The sequence below is a fragment of the Solenopsis invicta genome, chromosome 10 (assembly GCF_016802725.1).
Source record: "Solenopsis invicta isolate M01_SB chromosome 10, UNIL_Sinv_3.0, whole genome shotgun sequence".
In the NCBI taxonomy this organism is placed as follows: Eukaryota; Metazoa; Arthropoda; class Insecta; order Hymenoptera; family Formicidae; genus Solenopsis; species Solenopsis invicta.
The window spans coordinates 9,621,219-9,641,391 of record NC_052673.1 but is presented as its reverse complement, the minus strand read 5'-3'; the positions used below and the strand labels follow the sequence as shown (position 1 = coordinate 9,641,391).

General features: G+C 29.2%; 4 protein-coding genes across 4 annotated transcripts; 3 read left to right on the top strand and 1 right to left on the bottom strand.

Moving 5' to 3' along the window:
- Positions 1-776: 776 nt before the first annotated feature.
- Positions 777-4,019, top strand: LOC120358770 (venom allergen 2-like). The gene is made up of 5 exons (XM_039454034.1): positions 777-880; positions 2,952-3,051; positions 3,162-3,217; positions 3,672-3,792; positions 3,907-4,019. The coding sequence occupies exons 1-5, from the start codon at positions 845-847 to the stop codon at positions 4,017-4,019; spliced, it is 426 nt and encodes a 141-aa protein (XP_039309968.1). The 5' UTR covers positions 777-844.
- Positions 4,020-7,070: 3,051 nt separating this feature from the next.
- On the top strand, positions 7,071-9,645 carry LOC113003936. The gene is made up of 4 exons (XM_026135479.2): positions 7,071-7,152; positions 7,280-8,570; positions 8,655-9,064; positions 9,160-9,645. The coding sequence occupies exons 3-4, from the start codon at positions 8,806-8,808 to the stop codon at positions 9,600-9,602; spliced, it is 702 nt and encodes a 233-aa protein (XP_025991264.2). The 5' UTR covers positions 7,071-7,152; positions 7,280-8,570; positions 8,655-8,805; the 3' UTR covers positions 9,603-9,645.
- A 450-nt stretch (positions 9,646-10,095) lies between these two features.
- LOC120358798 lies at positions 10,096-11,483 on the bottom strand. The gene is made up of 2 exons (XM_039454198.1): positions 10,843-11,483; positions 10,096-10,744 (listed from the first exon to the last, which is right to left on the bottom strand). Exons 1-2 carry the CDS (start codon positions 11,201-11,203, stop codon positions 10,614-10,616), a joined length of 492 nt encoding a protein of 163 aa, XP_039310132.1. The 5' UTR covers positions 11,204-11,483; the 3' UTR covers positions 10,096-10,613.
- Positions 11,484-14,780: 3,297 nt separating this feature from the next.
- Positions 14,781-18,537, top strand: LOC105193335 (venom allergen 2). The gene is made up of 5 exons (XM_026135476.2): positions 14,781-14,938; positions 17,343-17,442; positions 17,553-17,608; positions 18,075-18,195; positions 18,311-18,537. Exons 1-5 carry the CDS (start codon positions 14,903-14,905, stop codon positions 18,421-18,423), a joined length of 426 nt encoding a protein of 141 aa, XP_025991261.1. The 5' UTR covers positions 14,781-14,902; the 3' UTR covers positions 18,424-18,537.
- Positions 18,538-20,173: the final 1,636 nt, after the last annotated feature.

The window sequence follows — 20,173 nt, the reverse complement described above, 5'->3', positions numbered from 1 at the left end:
TGTGTGTGTGTGTGTAGTAAAACAAGTACTCAAATTACATTACGCACGACGGTCTTAATTGTTCTCTGCCGCTTCTCGATTTGCGGGCTTTTTTTATTAATTGTGTTTAGTTTGACCAATTGTGAGGTACAGAATTGTAATTCTACAAGTTGGTTGCAGTGCGAATTGGAAAGCAATAAGGAATTCCTTGACGCTCATAGTATTTTAAACTTCCTGTTATTTTCAGGTTGTTTTTGCACTTTGGAAATTTTTAAAGTGCGAACAACGAAATTATTTCTTGTTGTTATGCATAGCTACTCATGAAAGAAAAACGGTAGAACGGAGTTAAAAATGGTGAAGAAAAGCATACAAAAAGTTTTAAAAAAGTTTATTATTGTTATAAAATACTCTGCGAGCCATTTAATTTTCAATTAGAACATTTTTTTCTATCACTTATAGTTTCGACAATACTTGCTTCGAAAGAAAAATATCGATTTTTTTAAAATGGGTATTTCACTCCCTAAATGTGCAAACGGAAACGTATAAAAAAATACGTGTTCCTTATTTTTATCTGTACTACAACGTATTAAAAGCTTGTGTGAACCTGAGACGGATTCCATGTGAAGCCTTGTAAGATAAAAATATACAATGCAAAAGTAAAAATAAGTATTTTAACAGGTTTCTTTTTATATCTTTGCGTTATTTTTTCGGTCGTATATTTAAGAATTACGCAGGAACAGATAGAGAGATACCACATCACGACTTTTCCAGAATATAAATACACTGTCAAAGTATTCTCAATATGTTAAATGAATAAAGTCTCTCATACAACTTCTCTATATACTTACAACTAAAATATTGAAGAATGAAGACTTTCGTGCTTGCTACATGTCTGCTAGTTGTAAGTACACAGAAATTATACTATTTTAAGTCATAGAATATTAAATGTCAAATTATAATTGTTTGTAAAGAGAACATTACATATGTCAAAAAAAGGAGAGAATTGTAGAACATTATTTCGTTTTTCGCTATTATCTTAGTAAGTATTAACACAATTCTAACCAACGCCATAGAGTTTTACGAACAACTCTATAGGTAGAAGTTCATCGGATATATAACCCGAACGTTTGATAATTTACTGAAAACTGGGGAAAATGCGTTTTTATGGAATGTAGAGTATTGCGGAATATTATTAATTAATATCAAGAAAAAAAAAAGGTTTATTTATTAAAAAAAAACGCAAATTAATAAGATTTTATAGACTTTACTCACAAATATGTACCATAAAATAAGGTTTTAAGAACATTTCATAAAATATATTAAAAAAAAAAAATGTTTTTTTATAGTTTTTTACTTAAAAAAAACTTTCAAATAAAACTCTATACTTTTTAAAATAAGTTCTTTGCTTCTAATAAACATTATACAATCTCTACCATTAGATTGTAAAGTCGCGAGACAGTTGCATGTAAGAAACAGATAACTATATTCTACAAACATAGCCCACATATGCCATAACAGAATTTGCCAACTAAATTTGTACACACACATTGCAACACAAATTAAATTTAATAATATTTTTAAAAATTTACATTCATGGCCTTTAAGTTAGACTAGAGTTAAAAAATTATTATGTAACGTTCTTCTTAAAATTACATAGAGAGTATACACCTGTCAAAAATTCTGCTACCTGCAAAATAAAAATTTAGTTTTTATAAATATACAGCAAATACTAATGGTCAGTAACCATTCTACAATGTGTGAAGACTGTGAAAAAAAAATTTTAACGGTTGCTCTTAGAATTTAACATGAAGTATACGAGATATCACGATATCGAACAACCTCAGATATATTCCGCCGACAATCGCCGTTTTTCCTCTATTTATGTATTAACGTCATATTACATTCGGACTTTTTTATACTAAATATTCAAATTCTTAACTATTTATTATAGCTGAAAAAATATCCAGATGATACCAACAATTTCTAAAAGATTTGCAATGAGCTCAGCTAAAAGAATTTCTTTTAATCTTCAGAAAGTATCACAAAAGAATTTATTTTGTGATGCCGAGTACAATAGGGAATGTCAGTAAAAACGAGTTTATATAACAATTCATGAAAAGTTTAATAATGTAAAAGAAATCCTTTTATATCCCTTTGGAATTGTGCAGTAAACTTATTTTATTAAAAAAGTATTTATATAATATTGCACCATAGCTATCACTGATCCCGCTAACGTTAGATAAAATAAAAATGTTCTTTAAAGTAAAAAAATATTTAAAAATCTATTTTCTCAGAAATATTCTTTTAGAAATTTCTAAGCTGTTAGTCATCCAAACATACTGCTAACGTTGCATGACTTCTGCGTGCACAGAAACTGCTACCTAAGTAATGATCCGTAAACACCTTATGTTAACACATGTATAAGACTGATTGGTCACTTCAATATAAGATGTTAAAAACATGTAATTAAAGCATATTTTTTCATAAATATGTATACAAAAATAATTCTTTTTTAATTTTACAAAATAGCAGTGTCGATCACACGAAACTATAAGTACACAAATATCGATTGATAAGCTGTACTTTTTGACTCACAAATTCTCCTAAAAGCAAACAGAAAAATTATATCCTTACAAATAAACGCCTACTGGTTTTGGTCACCTACCCTATGCGTTTATAAAACAATTTGCTATGGCAAAAGAGATGGTATCCATCTGGAATTAAGAATCAATTCTTAAGTAGTTCAGCTTTTTGAATCATTTTAAACTAAAAAAAAATGAGCTAATTTTCAATACTAGATGATTTGTTTGAAAAAGCTCATAAGTAATTCTTTTGAATGAAGTGTTTGTAAATTTTTCCTGAATTACTGTGCCATCTGGGTATCATGTATTTTTTACAATTCGAAAAAAAAATGATTATATGTAAAATGTTTTTATACAATAATAATTAATCTTGCTATTTGGATGTATTAGTTTGTGCAGATAATTTACGCAGATACTGAAAGACGAAAAATTCTTCGTAAAGATATAGCTGAATGTGCAAGAACATTACCAAAATGCGTAAATCAACCAGGTCAGTTTTAATTATTAAGTATTAATTTTAAGTAAATATTATGTATAATTTCAATCATAAGATCATATGCATTTGAAATTATATTAACAATATTGTAATATATGTTGCAGATGATCCGTTAGCTAGAGTCGATGTATGGCATTGTGCTTTGGCCAAGGGTGGCGTAGTACGTATTTGAATAAAAACAACAATTATGTAAAAATAGATATAATACAAAAATTGCTTGATATGCAAGATAATATATAATTTACTAAAATCTAACTTTAAAATTAATTATAAAATCAAATTATTTCTAATAATAACAATCTTTGATTATAAATTTTAATTAGCATATCAAAAATGAGAATTTATAATCAAATAAGAAAACTAAATCTATTCCTTTCTCCAAATAATTAATTTTCATTCTATATTAAATAAGTAAAATAGTTAACATAATTATATATTTCAATTAAATAGAAAGTTTAAAAATATTAATTTCTATAAAATTATATGAAATTTTTAATATTTTGTAGTCTATAACGGTACACAAATAATGTGTGTTACAGTTGTAACTTATAAATGTTTAAATTTTACTATTTAGCAGACAAATAACGTTAAATAATAAAGTCACACTTGTGTAGTTTGATGACCCAGATCCAGCTGCTATAAAAAAAAAAGATGATAAATATTGCGCCATAGCTATCACTGATCCCGCTAATGTGGAAAATTGCAAGAAAGTTGTTTCTAGATGTGTAGATAAAGGTAATTGATGTACACGTACATTCTTTTTGATAAAATTTATCTTAAGTAAAGTATATTGAGATTATATATTCAAAAATTTTAAATTAGTCATATAATCTTTTTTTTTAATTGTAGAATCTCAACGCCCAAGATCCAACAGACAGAAAGCAATAAATATAATAGCATGTGTTTTAAGAGCTGGTGTGGCGGAGACTACAGTGCTAGCCCGTGAACAACGAGACACATAAAGATTTATTGAAAGTATTTTTCTTAATTCTCTTGTTCTTGTATTTATTAACGTTGTGTTGGGTTAATAACAATGTGTGTAGTTAACAATAAAATATTGTGCATATGATAATCACATTTTTCAGAACATTTTCATAAAATCCTATTTTTCACGTATTAATTACTAACAGATAACAGTATACTCGTATTTACAATTCGTTATTGTTAGAGGAGGTTGTGTAGATGCGTAGGTTGCGGAAGAGAATCGCTCCATAACATAAACTTAAAACATGACTGTACGTATTTATTGGTATAAATAATATTCTGAAGGAAAGAAAAAAGAATACAGTTTTTAAAAAGCGGTCGTGACGAACAATTGAGATTTGCGGGGTTGAAACTGTACGGGAACAAACGGAAGTGTGACATTTGAGTGCGAGACACCGACGCTAAGTGAGGCGCTTAGACAAAGACACAAAGGCGCTCGTGGCGCTAAAATATAAAAAAAAAATTATGTCGAATTATATTCTTTGACAAAGATATTATTGGAATTTATTGTATCCAATAACTTTGATAATAATAAGTATTTTCTATTAAAATTTAACGATTATATTTATCAAAATATCATCTAATAGATTCTAGACTTAAAGTTACGATATATTTAGTACATAGGACAAGATTTATAAAAATATTATTGCATTATGATTGGTGTATTAATCAAGTATGTTCTTATAATTGAAATTTTATATTTTTCAATTTTAATATTTAAATTAACCAAAAAAATAGTAATTAATCTATAAAATAATTGATCTAAAGAATAAATAAATTAATGCCTATATGAGTACTAATATACATAATAAACTTTTTTCTCGTATTTATTAGACAACTTGTATTTACATTTCAACATGTTACATATTTTTTTCATCTTGCGTGTCGATAAATTATGTGCAAACTTTTTAAAGCAATCTTTTTATTATTATTTTTTACTTTTGTTGATTCTCTGTTTTTATGTTAATTTGTTTTTTATTTCCAATTTTTTACTAAATTTGTTAATTTAGTTAATTTTTATTAATTTGTTGGTTTTTCCTTATTTTTGTAATTTTTGTATTTAACTTTTTAATTTTTTAATTTTTATTTAATTTTAATTAACTTTATAATTTTTTTAATTGTTTTTTAAATTTAAAATTTTTTTTGTTATTAATTAATTTTTAATCTTAAACTTTTTAATTCTTGTTATTAAACCAACTTTTGGCAGCAGTCGGGAGTTTTTTTTTTATTATCTCTTATAGTTTCGACGATACACGCTTCGAAAGAAAAAACCCGATTTTTTTCAAAGGGGTGTTTCACCCTTAAAAGTGTATTAGGACACGTGTAAAAAATACGTGTCCCTTATTTTAATCTGTACAACATATTAAAGGCACGTCGAAATCGAAGGGAGTCACTTTTGTAGCGCACGAACGCGCGGACGTGTGCGCGTACCGTGCGTATCGAGAGATTTTTAATTATTTTTGGAAAATGGGAATGTTGTATCGTAACTTTATCATATACCGTTGAATATCGTAATAAAATAAGCTTTATTTTGCTTATAAAAAAAATAAAAATTTTGAAAAAAATAGGTAAGTGGTGGGGGAAAGTATTAAAAAAAATTAAAAAAAAAATTTTTTTACCGCTGTCATAAATTACTTTTCGAGCCATTCAACTTTCATTTAAAACATTTTTTTCTATCTCTTATAGTTTCGACGGCATACACTTCGAAAGAAAGAAACCGATTTTCTTCAAAGGGGTGTTTCACCCCCTTAAAGTGCGTATGGGCACGTATAAATAGAATATTAAATGTCAAATTATAATTGTTTGTAAAGAGAACATTACATATGTCAAAAAAAGGAGAGAATTGTAGAACATTATTTCGTTTTTCGCTATTATCTTAGTAAGTATTAACACAATTCTAACCAACGCCATAGAGTTTTACCAACCACTCTATAGGTAGAATCGGATATATAGCCCGAACGTTTTATAATTTACTGAAAACTGGGGAAAATGCGTTTTTATGGAATGTAGAGTATTGCGGAATATTATTAATTAATATCAAGAAAAAAAAAAGGTTTATTTATTAAAAAAAAACGCAAATTAATAAGATTTTATAGACTTTACTCACAAATATGTACCATAAAATAAGGTTTTAAGAACATTTCATAAAATATATTAAAAAAAAAAATGTTTTTTTATAGTTTTTTACTTAAAAAAAACTTTCAAATAAAACTCTATACTTTTTAAAATAAGTTCTTTGCTTCTAATAAACATTATACAATCTCTACCATTAGATTGTAAAGTCGCGAGACAGTTGCATGTAAGAAACAGATAACTATATTCTACAAACATAGCCCACATATGCCATAACAGAATTTGCCAACTAAATTTGTACACACACATTGCAACACAAATTAAATTTAATAATATTTTTAAAAATTTACATTCATGGCCTTTAAGTTAGACTAGAGTTAAAAAATTATTATGTAACGTTCTTCTTAAAATTACATAGAGAGTATACACCTGTCAAAAATTCTGCTACCTGCAAAATAAAAATTTAGTTTTTATAAATATACAGCAAATACTAATGGTCAGTAACCATTCTACAATGTGTGAAGACTGTGAAAAAAAAATTTTAACGGTTGCTCTTAGAATTTAACATGAAGTATACGAGATATCACGATATCGAACAACCTCAGATATATTCCGCCGACAATCGCCGTTTTTCCTCTATTTATGTATTAACGTCATATTACATTCGGACTTTTTTATACTAAATATTCAAATTCTTAACTATTTATTATAGCTGAAAAAATATCCAGATGATACCAACAATTTCTAAAAGATTTGCAATGAGCTCAGCTAAAAGAATTTCTTTTAATCTTCAGAAAGTATCACAAAAGAATTTATTTTGTGATGCCGAGTACAATAGGGAATGTCAGTAAAAACGAGTTTATATAACAATTCATGAAAAGTTTAATAATGTAAAAGAAATCCTTTTATATCCCTTTGGAATTGTGCAGTAAACTTATTTTATTAAAAAAGTATTTATATAATATTGCACCATAGCTATCACTGATCCCGCTAATGTGGAAAATTGCAAGAAAGTTGTTTCTAGATGTGTAGATAAAGGTAATTGATGTACACGTAAATTCTCTTTAATAAAATTTATCTGTAAGTAAAGTATATTAAAATTATATGTTAAGAAATTTTTAATTATAATCTTTTTTTTCATATAATCTTTTTTTTTTAATTGTAGAGGCTCAACGCCCAAGATCCAACAGACAGAAAGCAATAAATATAGTAGCATGTGTTTTAAGAAGTGGTGTGGTTGAGACTACAGTGTTAGCCCGTGAACAACGAGACACATAAAGATTTATTGGAAATATTTTTCTTGTAACTCTCTTGTTCTTGTGATTATTAACGTTGTGTTGGGTTAATAACAATGTGTTGGGTTAACAATAAAATATTGTGCATACGATAATCACATTTTTTAGAACATTTTCATAAAATCCTACTTTTCACGTATTAATTGCTAACAGATAACAGTATACTCGTACTTATAACTCGTTATTGTTAGAGAAGGTTGTTGTAGAAGCGTAGGTTGCGGAAGAGAATCGCTCCATAACACAAACTTAAAACATGACTGTATTTATTGGTATAAATAATATTCTGAAGAAGAGAAAAGAGAATACAGTTTTTAAAAAGCGGTTGTGACAAGCAATTGAAATTCGTGGCGTCGACACGTATGTACGGGTATAAACAAAAGTGTGACGTTTGGGTGCAAGAGCCCGACGATGTGAGCCGCTTAAGGTCTGTCTACAATGGAGAGTTTTAGGCGGTAACAGTAGGTTGTAAGTGACATTATTCCGGCTTTTAAGGTCGTAGCAGTAGTCGTAAGCAAAATGAATCATTTCGATACTGCTTATAGCCTATGGCAAGCGTCTTGCGTTGCGTTGCGTTACTTTTGTTTGGCATTATTGTGCGCGTTTATTTAATCATTTTTTAATTGAGTTGTCTTTTAATAAATAGTGCAATGTCTGAAGAACAATTTGAAGAAAATATCATTGACGAGATAGAGAACGACGATGATGATGAATAAGATACATTACTAAAGCAGGAATTGATCGCTTTTGTCAAGGCAAATCCCGCTTTATATACAAAAAACTGGAAAGAATATGATGGAAAAGATTTTTGTAAAGATTTAGCTTGAGAGAATATTGGTTTTAACTTGTCGAAACAAATGTCAGATGTATATAATTAACTTGTCAAAACAAATGTGGGATGTATATAATTAAATCAATCAATATGTTTATCTATCACGGTAAAGTTAAGTTAAATTATTACTACAAGTTTTTACTTCTGTTATCAATAGGGAAATATACCGCCAAAATGTGATACAGTATTCGCCAGCGATTTGGTAAGGAAAGACAAAAAGTTGTAGCATCTCTGAAAGGAAGATCTGTGCAAGAAACAAAGCCTTTATACGTACCAAAATGGCAATTTTACAATCTTTGTTTATTCTTAGTAAATCACATCACGCCTCAAAAGTATATAATTGTTATTTGCAAATTAAATTAACCTAATAATTGATATTGTGATATTTGGTAATGGTATGTATTACGGTGTTTCAGGACTACTAGTAATTACAACTCAAACAAAAAACTCAATGAAAAAGACCAATGAAGAAAGTTCCTCTTCTCCAATATTTATTTTACCTTGTCATTACCATCACCTTCATTAACAGCAAGATCAACACTGTCTCCACAAACAATATCTCCTCAAATGTTGTCTGCACAAGTACTATCTCCACGAGCACTGTCTCCACAAGTAACCTCTCCACGATTACTATCTTCACAAATAGTGTTTCTACAAGGACTGTCTCCACGAGCAACGTCTCCTCAAATACTATCTGTACAAGCACCATATTCACAAACACCATCTCCACAAGTACCATCTTCACAAGCATCATCTCCACAAGCATCAGTGCTTTTGTCTCCATCTAGTATATGGTCTACGAATGATTTAGAATCAGTAATTAGCGGTAAGTGATCTATTAATATATACAGGTAGAGTGGTAAGGTAGAATAAATTGAGAAATTCATAGTTTTTATTAATCTTTTTTTTTATTATTTACAGATAACAATGCATCAGCATACTCGACTGAGGAAAATAAAGAAAATGAAGCTTTACATGCGTCCACACCTTCATCCAGTAGCCTTATTGTGAAAGAATGTTCTGCATCAGCATCCAAGGACGTGTTAAAAACGATGCTAAGGATATCCTCATCAACGAAAAGGATTATTCACGAGCCTGATAACTTTGCTAAACGCAAAAAGAAAAACGATGATCTTATGCAAGCTATCAACAAGCAGTCAACAGCTCTGATTTCTTTCACTACGAAATTTGGAAACTTTTTGATGACATCAAACGAATGTTCTATTCCTTCCTCAGCTTCATCTGTTAATGATCCAGTCTTGGCTGCCATTGGATATGCTCTTAATTCTGTACCCGAAGAAAAACGTCTTGAATGCATGATGGAAGTACTTCAACTTATAAAATCAAAATACATTCAGAAATAATTTTCAAGTTTATTACATCTAAGTTAGCAATAATATACATATATCTTACTTTCATATGATTTATACTTGTATCATTACTGTCTAATAATACATGTTAATATACTTATGTTATTCTAAAATGTTTATATATTTATATTTTTATACATGTACACAGGAATAGAACAATTTTGCTAAAATAAAAGTTTAGGTAGATGCAAATCTGAAAATAATTTTGGACCATCAAAACAATTATGTAGGAACATTAAAGCTGCTAGAGTATTAAAACGTTTTGTAGCATTATTCATTATTTATTGCTTAAAATTTATCATAACTATTTTGAAGATTTAATAAAATTATTTTCAGGTCTGTATCCAGCTAATTTTTAGATACTCAGCAAAATCTTAATTCTGTAAACAACAAAAAACTGTTTTGAATATATAATAAAGTTATTTTAAGTTATGAAATCAAAATAAATTCAGCAATAACAAATTTTTTCTGTATATCATATGTATAAAAAATTATATTACAAAAGGATTAATAATAACCCATCTGAACGTGTATTCGTATTGCCATGGAGCTTGAGCTACACCAACTGGAGAAACAAAGTATCCTTTAAAGATATTTCTCATTTCTTTCGCTACATAATCTGCACGGTTAGCACCTAATCGACCGAGTTCAGCAAATTGTGGGGAAAAATGCAGTCTCCACTGTCCTTCTCTAATGGTGCTATCACGCTCCTCGGTATCAATTAAATCTGTTGTACCATATTGACGATTGTTCATATTCTCTTGTTCTTCTCCATACATAATAAAATTATATAGACAGATGAGAGTCTTCAACACATTTTTACAGTTGGTTGTTGACAAACAAAGAAGTTTGTGCAAGATACGCCATCGTGGAGTCAAAATTCCAAAGGCGTCCTCTATCGTACGCCGTGCACGTGATAAGCAATAATTAAAAATCTTCATGTCATCAATAAGATTTTTACGAGGATAGAGCCGCATCATATATGTTAAAAGTGGGAAAGCTTTGTTACCAATAAACACAAAAAAAAAGAATATTTATTTTTGGAAGTGGTGTGGGATCTGGCAAGGGTAAATTGCCTGCAGCGATATCATTTGCAAAGTCAGTGTTAACCCACACTCCACCATCACTTATAGAACCTGGAAATAAATCATAGAATAACAATTGTATATGAGATGTAATATACTTGTGTAATAAAAAAAAAAAAATTGAGAAGAGTAAATTAATATATACTCACCATATTGCCCGATGTCAACCCAAGTAAACTCATATGATGCATCGCAGATGGCAAGCAGTATCATGCTGAAAAATTGTTTATGGTTGTAGAATGTCGATCCAGAATTGAGTGGTGCCTGAATTCTTATATGACGTCCATCTATTGCTCCCAGACAATTTGGAAATTGCCACTTTCTCATAAATTCCTCGCTGAAGGATTTCCAATCTTCTTTAGTAGGAGGTTTCAAAACAATTGGTTGTAGCGCTATCCAAATCTCTTGACAAGTCTCATTTACTATTTTGTGAACAGTTGACTTGTCTATTCTAAATTCTGCATGTTTTAATTTAGCGCTATCACTGAGATAAATATCTGCAATAAACATTATGATATTTCAAAGGAAATAATAAAATGTGTGTGTGTGTGTGTGTGTGTGTGTGTGTGTGTGTGTGTGTGTGTGTGTTAGAATTGTTTGTAACTTATATAAACTTATATAACGTAAGACATGATTACAATGATGCTAATAACTAAGTTATAATTACTATTATTAAATATTAATATTAAATAAATTCACAACAAAATATAACTTTACAAACGACATTTATATGTATGTATTTAAATTGCAACAATTTTACTTACAACAAAGTGACAGCTAAGCGCAGTTCTGAAGATAGAGGTGTCCGAATGCTGTTTTTCTTAATATGAGGATGTAGCAAATTTACTAATAAATTGAACTGTTTAAGTCACATTCTATATAATCCCAAAAATTCCTCGTGGTCACTTTGAACCAATTCTTGAACAAGATTATGATAAAATCCTTGAGCATTTCGTAATCTGTTCACAGGCCAAACCCAACAGCGCCGTTGTTTCGTTCTTCTTCTTCTTATAGCTTGCCATTGTAATAACAATAAATTTTGCCAAGATAAGCAAAATAAAAAAAACAATTCAATTTTTCTCTAATTCATAATTATATTAACCACAAAAATAAACTACTCAAAATACATCATTGTTTTGCATGTGATTTCAAACAATTTGTTTTCATTGGCCGGACTTACGAGGTGTGTTCAAAAAGTATCGCGAATTTTGAATTTTCTCGGGTTACGTATATTCGAATTTCGATCTTTTTGTGGCGTTATGTTGGTACTCATGTCTCTCACTTATGCCGACAAGCTCGGCCATTTTGAATGTTCACTTAATTGTTGACAGCTGCTTTGCTTGCACGTGTTTTGGATCGTCTTCGATTTTTACCTATTCAAAAAAATGGATCAAAGAACCTGTATCAAATTTTGTGTGAAAAACGAAATTAAGTGCGCGGATGCATTCCGAATGTTGACTGTGGCATACGGAGAAGCTACCTTGGACCGAAGCAACGTTTATCGGTGGTACAAAATGTTCTCAGAAGGCCGAGAAGATGTGAACGACGAAGAGTGTGCCGGACGCCCGAGCACTTCAACAACAGACGAAAAAATTAATGAAGTGGAGAAAATGGTATTGGCCAATCGTCGAATCACCGTTAGAGAAGTTGCTGAGGACCTAAACATATCGATTGGCTCGTGCCATTCGATTTTTATCAATGATTTGGGCATGAGACGGGTCGCCGCGAAATTCGTACCAAAATTGCTCAATTGCGACCAAAAACAGCATCGCATGAACATTGCTAATGAGATGTTGGACTCTGTCCGCGACGACCCAAATTTGCTCCAGAGGGTCATAACTGGTGACGAATCGTGGGTTTATGGTTATGACGTGGAAACCAAAGCTCAATCATCTCAATGGAAGCTGCCGCACGAACCAAGACCGAAAAAAGCGCGCCAAGTTCGGTCGAATGTGAAAGTTTTGCTGACAGTTTTCTTCGATTGCAGGGGCGTGGTGCATCATGAGTTCTTGCCACAGGGTAGAACGGTCAATAAGGAATATTACCTGCAAGTTATGCGCAATTTGCGCGAAGCAATCCGCCAGAAACGCCCGGATTTGTGGAAGAACAAAAATTGGCTTTTGCACCACGATAACGCCCCTGCTCACACATCGTTGCTTGTGCGCGACTTTTTGGCCAAAAACAACACACTAATGATGCCGCAGCCACCGTATTCCCCAGATCTGGCCCCCTGTGACTTTTTCTTGTTCCCTAAACTGAAGAGGCCCATGAAAGGACGACGTTACGCTACGCTTGACGAGATAAAGACGGCATCGAAGGAGGAGCTGAACAAGATAAAAAAAAATGATTTTTTGAAGTGCTTCGAAGATTGGAAAAACCGTTGGCACAAGTGTATAATATCTCATGGGGATTACTTTGAAGGGGACAAAATAGATATTCATGAATAAATAAATAATTTTTGAAAAACACAAAATTCGCGATACTTTTTGAACACACCTCGTAAATATTCTATGCAGAATAAACATTTTATTTTGGTGAGCTATTAAAATGAATATTTTATTTTTATTTTTTCGATGTACTAATAAATAAAATTTTTAAAAAGTGAAATAAAAGTAGACTTTATTTGATTCAAAAATCTTGATATAAGAATAAATAGTGTAAGCACGACATTCAAAAATCAAAATAATTTGAATATGTAGTATAAATAATGTACTAAAGTAAAAAAATATTATATTTTATTTTTCACCCATATTTCAAACTGCGTATCAGAGTGCATTTATTTGCAATGTAACTAACAATGAGTCACTTTTATCGCAACAACATTACGTACATATAACCATAAAAATGATCACGAATATTCCATAAAAATTGTACATATAAAACAAATAAAATAAGTTTACGTATCGTACAAATTGTTTTAGTCGTGGGTTTTAATAATCCGACTGCCATTTCGTAACAGATGCTTATTCATTCTTTCTTATTAGGTTTAAATCCGTAAAAAATGTAGATTTTAATTAAATTTTTGTTTACATACGTGCAGATACATATACAGGATGTATAAAAAGTGTGAAAACCTTTCAATATTTCTGTTCCCTCGTATTTGAAGAGAAAATGTTTCAGACAAAAGTTGTAGGATTTCAAAAGATCTATTTACTGATTTTATCAGCTTGTCTTGGATGGCATCGCCAAGTCTACATCAAAGTCACATTAATTTTTTTAAATAGAACATCCTATTTTTATTCTTATATACATATATATATATATATATATGTATATAAAACAAATACTCGAATTAGATTACGGACGACGGTCTTAATTGTTCTCTGCCACTTCTCGGTTTCCGGGCTTTATTTATTAAATGTGTCGCTTAGTTCAACCAATCGTGAGGTACAGAATTGGAATTCTACAAATCGGTTGCAGTGCGAATCGGGAGTCAATAAGAAATTTACTGACAATGACAGTCTGTTGAACTTCCTAGTATTTTCAGATTATTTTCGCACTTTGGAAATTGTTACAGTGCGAGCAACAAAATGATTCCCTGTTGCTATGCATAGCTACGGCTCATGAAAGAAAAACGGAGGAACGGAGTTAAAAATGGTAAGAAAAAAAAAAAAAATTTTTTTTTTTTTTTACTGTTATAAAGTACACTTTGGGCCATACACTTAACTTTCAATTAGAACATTTCTCTCTATCTCTTATAGTTTTGACAATACACGCTTTGAAAGAAGAATACCGATTTTTTTCAAATAGGTGTTTTACTCCCTAAAATTGAAATTGGGCACGTATAAGAAAATACGTGTCTCTTATTTTTATCTGTACTACAAAATACTGAAAGCTTGTGTAAACCTGAGACGGATTCCATGTGATGCCTTGTAAGATAAAAATATACAATGCGAAAGTAAAAATAAGTATCGTAATAAATTTCTTTATATTTTTGCGTTATTATTTTGATCGTATATTTAAGAGTGATGTTACTCAGAAAAAGATATATTGCGTCGCCGATTTTTTTTTATGACACGTCGGAGAATTTTCGTTATCGGTAGAAGGAGAAAGCGTGGAGTCCGTTAGACGTAATATATAATTCTTTGATAAATATCATATTACGACCTTTTTAGAATATAAATACACTGTCGAATTATTCTCAATACGTTAAATGAATAAAGCTTTTCGTACAAGTTCTCCATATATTTACAACTAAAATATTGAAGAATGAAGATTTTCGTCCTTGCTACATGTCTGCTAGTTGTAAGTACACAGAAATTATAATGTTTTAAAAGAGAATATTAAATGTCAAATTAAAGTAATAGAGAAATATTTTGACCATTGCTGTATCAATACAAATTGAACAAGAATGCCTTCTACGGTCGTAGCTAGTCATCTTGTATAATTTAGAATTGTGTTATGACTAAAAATTAATTTGGCGCGCAGTTCATTAAACTTGAGGAAAGTATAAAAAATCACACAGATAATACAAGCACGAAGGACTAGCTACGACCGTAGAAGGCATTCTTGTTCAATTGTTCAAATTAAAATTGTCTGAAAAAAGAAAATTACATATATCGAAAAAAGGAGAGAATTATAGAACATTATTTCTTTTCTTGCCATTAGCGTAGTAAGTATTAACACAATTCTAACTAACGCCATAGAGTTTAACCAACCATTCTATAGGTAGAAGTTCATTGGATACATAGCCCAAACGTTTTACAATTTACTAAAAAGGCGAGAAAATGGGTTTTTATGGAATGTAAGGAATCGCGGAAAACTAATTAATATCATGAAAAAGTACGTTTTTTTATAAAAACAAACACTAATTAATGAGCATTCATAGACTTTACACACAAATATGTACCATAGAACAAGAATTTAATAACATTTCATAAAATATATTTTATTTTAAAAAAAATGTTTTTTCATAGATTTTTACTTAAAAAATCTATCAAATAAAACTCAATACTTTTAAAATAATTTTTTTGCTTTTAATAAACATTATATAATGTCAACCATGAGATTGTAAAGTCGCAAGAGAGTTGCATGTGACAAACCACTATATTCTACAATTACAGCCCACATATACCACGATTGTATTTGCCACATAAATTTGTACACACACATTGCAGCATATTAAATTCAATAATATTTTTAAAAATTCGCATATATGGCCTTTAAGTAGGTCTAGAGTATAAAATTATTATGTAACATTCTTCTTAAAATTATGTTGAGAATTTATACCTGTAACAAGTTCTGCTAACTGCAAAATTAAAATTTAGTTTTCATAAATATACAGCACATGTCAATTGTCAGTAACCATCATACAATGTTTAAAGACTGTAAAGAAAAAATTTTTACGGTTGCTCGTAAAATTAAACATGATGTATACGACATATCACGATATTGAACCACTATATCGCATATATATTTCACATTTACCGTTCTTCCTCTATTTATATATGTATCGCCATATTATATTAAAATTTTTTTATACTTATTGTAATATTAAAATTATTAATTATTTATTAGAGCTAATCAAGTATCCAGATGACAACAAAAAATTGCTAAAAAATTTGCAATAACCTCAGCTAAAAGAGTTACTTCTACTCTTCAAAAAGTATCACAAAAAAATTTATTTTGTGATGCTGAGTACAACGGAAAATGTCAATAAAAACGAGTTTATATAGCAATTCACAAAAAGTTTAATAATGTAAAAGAAATCATTTTATATCTTTTTAGAGTTGGGCAGTAAACTTATTTCATTAAAAAAATATTTATTTTAATATTGCAAAAGAACGTTTTCTCAACGTTAGATAAAATAAAAATGTCTTTCAAAGTAAAAAGTAATCGGAAATTTGTTTTCTCAGAAATATTTTTTTAGAAATTTCTAAGCTCTTAGTCATCCAAACATTCTGCTAAGGTTGCATGACTTCTGCGTGCATAGAAACTGTTACTTAACAATAAGTAATGATCCGTGAACACCTTATCTTAATACATGTATAAGATTGATTGGTCACTTCAATATATGATGTTGAAAACTTAAAACATGTAATTAAAGCATATTTTTTCATAAATATGTATAAAAATATAATTCTTTTTTAATTTTACAAAACAGCAGAATTGATCACGCGGGAGTATATGTATACAAATATTGATTGACAAGCTTTACTTTTTGAGTCACAAATTCCTCTAAAAACAAACAGAAAAATTATATCCTTACAAATAAACGCCTACTGGTTTTGATCACCTATTAAATATATCTGAACACTATTAAAAATACTCGAAGAATTTCCCGAAACTATTTTGAGGAATTTTTAAACTTTTAAAATATAGACCTCCGAGCCAATGAGATATAGTGTTTATAAAACAATTTGCTAGCGCAAAAAAGATTGTGTCATGTGTCCATCTGGAATATAGTACAAATTCTTAAGCAGTTCAGCTTTTTGAATCATTTTAAACTTAGAAAAATGAGCTAATTTTTAATACTAGATGATTTGTTTGAAAAAGTTCGTACGTAATTCTTTTGAATAAAATGTTTGTGAATTTTTCCTGAATAACTGTGCCATCTGGATATCATGTATTTTGACAATTTAAAAAAAAATGATTATATGTAAAATGTTTATATACAATAATCATTAATCTTGCCATTTGGATGTGTTAGTTTGCGCAGATAATTTACGCAGATACTGAAAAACTAAAAGTTCTACGTAAGGATATAGCAGAATGTGCAAGAACACTACCAAAATGCGAAAATCAACCAGGTCAATATTAAACATTACGTATTAATTTTAAGCAAATATTATGTATAATTTCAATCATAAGATCATATGCATTTGAAATTATATTAACAATATTGTAATATATGTTGCAGATGATCCGTTAGCTAGAGTCGACGTATTGCATTGTGTTTTAGCCAAGCGTGGCGTAGTACGTATTTATATAAAAACAACAATTATGTAAAAATAGATATAATAGAAAAATTGCTTGATATGCAAGATAATATATAATTTACTAAAATTTTATTTTAAATTTAATTATAAAATCTAATTATTGCTAATAATAACACTCTTTGATTATATATATTAATTATTATACCAAAATAAAAATTTATAATCAAATAGGAATATTAAAACTATTTTTTTCTCTAAATAACTAATTTTTATTTTATATTAAGTAAGTGAAATTGTTAACATAATTATATATTTCAATTAAATAGAAAGTTGGAATTATTAATTTCTATATAATTATATAAAATTTTTAATATTTTGTAGTCTATAATAATACACAAATAATGTATATTACAGTTGTAACTTATAAATGTTTAAATTTTACTATTTAGCAGACATAACATTTAGCAGAAATAACCTTAAATAATAAAATCACATTTCTGTAGTTTGACGACCCAGCTCCAGCTGCTATAAAAAAAAAGGATGAGAAATATTGCGCCATAACTATCACTGATCCCGCTGATGTGGAAAATTGCAAGAAAGTTGTTTCTAGATGTGTAGATAAAGGTAATTAATGTACATGTACATTCTCTTTAATAAACTTTATGTTTAAGAAAAGCATATTGAGATTATATATTAAAAAATTTTAAATTAGTCATATAATCTTTTTTTTTAATTGTAGAGACTCAACGCCCAAGATCCAACAGACAGAAAGCAATAAATATAGTAGCATGTATTTTAAGAAGTGGTGTGGTGGAGACTACAGTGCTAGCCCGTGAACAACGAGACACATAAAAATTTATTGGAAGTATTTTTTTGGAGTTCTCTTGTTCTTGTAATTATTAACGTTGTGTTGGGTTAATAACAATGTGTTGGGTTAACAATAAAATTTTGTGCATATGATAATCACATTTTTTAGAACATTTTCATAAAATCCTACTTTTTACGTATTAATTACTAACAGATAACAGTATACTCGTACTTATAACTCGTTATTGTTAGAGAAGGTTGTTGTAGAAGCGCAGGTTGCGGAAGAGAATTGCTCCATAACACAAACTTAAAACATGACTGTATTTATTGATGTAAATAATATTCTAAAGAAGAGAAAAAAGAATACAGTTTTTAAAAAGCGGTTGTGACAAACAAATGAGATTCGCCGGGTTGAAGCTGTACGGGAACAAACGGAAGTGTGACGTTTGAGTGCGAGACACCGACGAAGTGAGCCGCTTAGACACAGACACAAAGGCGCTCGAGGCGCTGAAATATAAAAAAGAAATTATGTCGAATTATATTCTTTGACAAAGGTATTATTCATAGATGTATATAGAATGGTACTATGAATAATACCTTTGATAAGGGTATTATTCATAGTACCATTCTATGGTATTATTGATATCTGTTTTATCTAGTAACTTTGATAATAATAAGTATTTTTTATTAAAATTTAACGATTATATTTATCAAATTATCATCTAATAGATTCTATACTTAAAGTTATGAAATATTTATTACACACGATTTATAAAAATATTATTGCATACTAAGTGGTGCATTAATCAAGTATGTTCTTATAATTAAAATTTTATGTTTTTAAACTTTAATATCTAAAAAACCAAAAATAGTAAATTAATCTATAAAATAATTAATCTGTAGAATAAATAACTTAATGATTATAAGAGTACTAATATAAATAATAAACTTTTTTCTCGTATTTATTAGACAACTTGTATTTACATTTTAACATATTACATACTACTTCCGTCTTGCGTGTCGATAAATTATGTGCAATTTTTGCTCAAATTAATTATTGTACTAAATAAATAACATCGACTGACAATGTGTGATATTAAAAAATACTGTCATTTATTTATAAATATTCTATGCAGAATAAACATTTTATTTTGGTGAGTTATTATAATTAATATTTTATTCTTATTTAATTTGTTTGATGTTCTTATAAATAAAGTTTTGAAAAAGTGGAATAAAGGTAGACTTTGCTTAACTCAGAAACCTTGATATACGAATAAATAATGCACGCATGACATCAAGGATCTATAATAATTTGAATATGTAGTATACGCTGATAAGTAACGTACTAAAGTAAAAAAATTTTATATTTTATCTTTCACCCATATTTATTTCAAATTGCGTATCAGAATGCTTCTACTTGCAATGTAACTAACAATGAGTAACTTTTATCGCAACAACATTACATATATATATAACCATAAAAGTTATCACAAATATTTCATGAAAATTGGATATACATATAAAACAAATAGAAATAAGTTTACGTATCGTACAAATTGATACAGTGGGTTTTAATAATCGGATTGTCAATGCGTAAAAACTGCTTATTCATTTTTTCTTTTTACCCATTAGATATGAATTCGTAAAAAATTTCGATTTTAATTAAATTTGTGTTAACGTACGTGAAGATACATATTGTGCGTGCGTGCGTGCGTGCGAGCGTGCGTGCTTGCGTGCATGCGTGTGAGTGTAGTAAATCAAGTACTCAAATTACATTACGAACGACGGTCTTAAT

Coding starts and splice junctions, on each gene's coding strand:
- LOC120358770 (XM_039454034.1), top strand. CDS start 845: ATGAAGACTTTCGTGCTTGCTACATGTCTGCTAGTT. Junction 3,052..3,161: donor AAAATGCGTAAATCAACCAG/GTCAGTTTTAAT, acceptor TATATGTTGCAG/ATGATCCGTTAGCTAGAGTC. Junction 3,793..3,906: donor TTCTAGATGTGTAGATAAAG/GTAATTGATGTA, acceptor TTTTAATTGTAG/AATCTCAACGCCCAAGATCC.
- LOC113003936 (XM_026135479.2), top strand. CDS start 8,806: ATGTTGTCTGCACAAGTACTATCTCCACGAGCACTGTCTCCACAAGTA. Junction 9,065..9,159: donor TTTAGAATCAGTAATTAGCG/GTAAGTGATCTA, acceptor TATTATTTACAG/ATAACAATGCATCAGCATAC.
- LOC120358798 (XM_039454198.1), bottom strand. CDS start 11,203: ATGTTTATTGCAGATATTTATCTCAGTGATAGCGCTAAATTAAAACAT. Junction 10,745..10,842: donor GGTTGACATCGGGCAATATG/GTGAGTATATAT, acceptor ATTTATTTCCAG/GTTCTATAAGTGATGGTGGA.
- LOC105193335 (XM_026135476.2), top strand. CDS start 14,903: ATGAAGATTTTCGTCCTTGCTACATGTCTGCTAGTT. Junction 17,609..18,074: donor TTTTAGCCAAGCGTGGCGTA/GTACGTATTTAT, acceptor ACATTTCTGTAG/TTTGACGACCCAGCTCCAGC. Junction 18,196..18,310: donor TTCTAGATGTGTAGATAAAG/GTAATTAATGTA, acceptor TTTTAATTGTAG/AGACTCAACGCCCAAGATCC.